A 4,110-nucleotide genomic window follows, 5' to 3' on the forward strand; every position below is an offset into this window, starting at 1 on the left:
GAAAGGGCGAGCATGTTTGGTGTGACGGGGATTCGAACCCGCAGACTGCGAGTCGAGCGCCCTCACAACCTGGCCATACCGGGCCATCATACATTGAAAAACTCAAGTTATAAAGATTTTTCTACATTCTAAAATTATTTAAAGAATTATTTACTGGATATATAAAAAATACACCTAATTCTTTCACCGCCAATTCTAGCATATTTTGACTAACATATATTGTACTTTCTAATAATTTCTAACACTGATTTTAATTTTTTATTTATTTATTATTTTAAGAGATATAAGTGAAAAGAAAAACGTAGAAAGTAAGTCAACCATACTTTAGTGCTATATCCAATGCGTACGAGGCCTTTTGCTTAATGAATACCAAAACGTAGAACGTAAGTCAACCATACTTTAGTGCTATATCCAATGCGGACGAGGCCTTTTGCTTAATGAATACCAGAGCTGAATAAGGCCGACTGGGGTACAACAGACACGCTAACGTGTAGTGTCATCTATGTAGAAAACCAATAAGTACATCTCTTCGCATTTCACATAATAGCAACTTTATCTGTCCAATGACTCAGCTGTTAAACGTGAGGACTGAATATCACTAAAATGTGAGATGGATCCCAATGGTGGGCACAGTAAATAGAACACGCTGTCCATCTATGACTTAAAAACAAACACATCAGCAGTATTTTCATAAGCTATGCTACATATGATTAAACCAAAACAATACAACGATGAAATGAAAATAGTATTATGTGCAAGTAACGAAGTTACTATTTTTTTTTTAAAAAAAAGCTTTGGTTTGTTCTAGTGGTCATGAATATTAAACGCTAACAACGGCATTTCTCAGTACCCGATTTTTACCTAACAGATCCTTATACATATATTTTCGTTTTGTTTATCATTCAAATTAATTGAGCTGCAATTTTCACAATTTTTAATTGAACTCGATTCTCTATAAATGTTTTCGTAAAAGCTTCAAGTCACTTTCTTTGACCTGATTTGGCCATACACGAGGACATTTGAAATGTATTTTTATTCACGAAATCCGTTTATTGTGATTTTCTGTAAGTGATTTGTTTCAACAGCATTATATTTTTTACTTTTAAAAAAATTTCAATTATAAGTGTGCTAATATCTAGAGGGTGGTGTTACTAATACAACTGAAATGATTCAATATGCTTCATTCTCAGGTAATTTTTGACAAGCTGGTGAAAACAAAAACAGATGAGGACAGCTATCAACAAATTGTAACTTTATTGGGATTTATAAAAACACCCTCTGGTAATTTTATTAAGAAGCTCTTGGCACATTACAAAGAAGTGGAGAATAATCAACCTGACTTAGCGCCCCCTCTGTTGGAGACTTTAGGAACTGTCGTCTCTAAGTCGGATGAAACTCATTTGGTGTCAGCTTTCTTAAAGGTTCTACTTTCTCAATTAGAGAAGTTTGGGAAAGAATGCCACATCACTCAAGATTTAGCTACCGTATTTAGATCCTTGGGATACCTAGGTCATTCTGCAATGATTAATGACATCTTGTCTTTTACTGAGAAATGTGCTGGACAGCCATTAATCTCTTTTATGACCGCTCATGTCTTACGTCACGTTTTCCATGAAAATCAGGTTCAGCAGTGGCTTCTTCACACGTTTAAAAATTCAAAAGATGAAGAAAAGAAAATTATTCTGAGGGTATATAATAAACAAATGAAAACTTTACCATTGAGTGATAGTAGAGGTAAGAAAGTTTAATTGGGTTTTAGCTGTTGCTTTGCAATTTTTTTTTTCTTTCAAACTTACAAGCATCTTTAGTGATGTATGAATCCTTGAAATGGTATAAAACTGACTTTCTAGCGTGTATTAAACATTATTGAAGCCAGTGCCATCTAAATAAAACATCGCTTCCATGATAAAAACGAGTTAGTTTTCACCATTTATGGTTGAGATAAAAACATGAAAACATAAAGTTTTTTTGAGGGGGAGAAAAATGATTTATAAAAAATATAGAATAACATATATATTTTAGGATAGAAGCCTTCCAAGCTTGTTCGGACGTACTCCAACTTCTATATCTGTATATAGCTAACGATGGGTTTAATTTTTATGTTCGTAACGTTCAAACTAATCTCTACCTGTGAATATTAGGAAATAATTTGAGCTCGAAGTAAAAAATTTCGATCTCAAGTAGAATTGAAGAATTTATCTAACTTTTATTTCTTGTTTATTTCGACCTTTAAAGCTTCAAATTGTTGTGCTAATCAAAATGGAACTGTTATGTTTCACTTTGCTATTATGGAGATAATGACAGAGTTTAGCATCAATGAAAGAGACAAGTCTTTTAGCAAAAATCTTCCTACATGCTACTAAGTGTAGATAATATTGTAGTTATATCTCAATATCCATGTTTCAGGCCTGTCTTCATTGAAACAGAGTTTTAGCGAATTCGACAGGTACTTGGCAGATCATCTAATGGCGTCTAACAGCCTTACAGAATACACCAAAGAAGTATACGAATGGATGAGCCTGAAACAGTCTCCTAAAGCTAGTCAAGTCGTCCGTCTTGCTCAACGGAAGTTCAAGTTTCCAAAGAAGAAGGACTCTGGAAGAAGACAAAAGAGGTCATGGACATCTAAGAATTGTGAAAGATGGACTCCGGGTAATCGTTATGAGATAATCCAGAACGACTACGAGTTCATGGAGGACTTGATCAGGTACAGAAGAAAGGGACACTGTCTTGCCTACAAGCAGGTGGGACCAAGTAAAGTGAACGGACGATTTTATGCAGGTGAGGACACAGCGTCTAAATTAGATGTTTGTTAACAATTTTCGCGCAGAGCTACACAAGGGAATAATGTTCTTAATGTTCAACTGATGGCTTTAATGGAAGGCAACTAAACAACAACACCCATTTTACTTTTGGGCTACTCTCGTCTGATCGAATACTAGGATTTGACTGTTACTCTTGCAGCACAACCCAAGGCGCCAAACTGTGCAGGCATTTTTGTAACAACGGGCTGCGAACCATGAATCCATTCAGAGACCGAGCATGCTAATCACTAGGCTCGCCGGCTCATTAAAGTAGATAATATTTTACATCATTAATAATATTTTAATGCTGTTGTCTATACATCATAAAATGTGCAGTAAATTCTAATAATCTGTGCGGTTTATAAAACGAAAAGAAATAAGGCACTTGATAAACGTACTGAATTTTACCTAGTGTGTCAAGATTCTTCTTTTTTCAACTTATGTTTAAGACAAATCGTCCATGGCATAACAAAATATGATTGAAAAATATATGAGCATATAGATGCTGTGGGATTTATATTTAACACCCAGTTTGCTAGTGAATGAAACTGAATTCGGGAGATTAGGCGGGCTAAAGAGGTTTGTCACGGTTTTCAAATTAAAACAAAAGAAAAGAAAAAGTGATTTCGATAATGGGCTCGATCTGTTAACTTACAGCGTCAATTAAGTTTCGTTGAGCTTTCCTCTGACATCTATATCGACAGAACTCACTAAAACCGTAGAGAAAACGGCTTTATGGAGCCGAGAAACTAGATTTTGTATGGCGCAACATGTGTAGTCACAACAGTATTTTGTATGAGATTTTGGATTGAAGTATGAGTTTTACTCCCTCATAATTTGGGAACTAGAGCGAATTCGGGCACGATTGTACAACTGAGATTCACGATATCTCAAGAATTTCAAATTTCTATTCAGATTTTTTTAAAAGAACATAGGAAAGCTTTATCTTTATGATAATATATATATATATAGTTATTATAATTTTATTCATACAATTTTTAGATAATAAGCTAATATGGCTGCCTCAAGTGTCTGTAGTTTTGTACATGCTGTATTTGATTAAAATTATCTGTGTTGGATTCCAGCGTTCTTTGGAGGAATGAAAGACGAAGACAAAAGTTTACCTGACTACAAAATGTTCGTAAAGCTAGCAGGGCAAGGTCGATTTTTCAGCAAAGAATTCGAAGTAGGATCTTTAGCGTTCTCGTTGTACAACGGTAACAGTCATTTCTCTCTCAAGGTAAGAGATGGGGTTGTTATGTTTGTTTGTTTTTGAATTTCGCGCAAAGCTACAAGAGGGCTATCT

The 4,110-nt window shown here is 34.8% G+C and overlaps 1 protein-coding gene across 1 annotated transcript in view; it reads left to right on the forward strand.

Moving 5' to 3' along the window:
* LOC106459544 overlaps positions 1-4,110 on the forward strand; it is a 20,555-nt gene that overhangs the window by 12,331 nt on the left and 4,114 nt on the right. The window contains exons 12-14 of the mRNA XM_022386055.1: positions 1,191-1,734; positions 2,407-2,781; positions 3,890-4,044. Coding sequence (XP_022241763.1) covers positions 1,191-1,734; positions 2,407-2,781; positions 3,890-4,044 — 1,074 coding nt within the window. The remainder of the gene's footprint in view (positions 1-1,190; positions 1,735-2,406; positions 2,782-3,889; positions 4,045-4,110) is intronic.

The sequence above is a fragment of the Limulus polyphemus genome, unplaced genomic scaffold (genome assembly GCF_000517525.1).
Source record: "Limulus polyphemus unplaced genomic scaffold, Limulus_polyphemus-2.1.2 Scaffold625, whole genome shotgun sequence".
Taxonomy (NCBI): domain Eukaryota; kingdom Metazoa; phylum Arthropoda; class Merostomata; order Xiphosura; family Limulidae; genus Limulus; species Limulus polyphemus.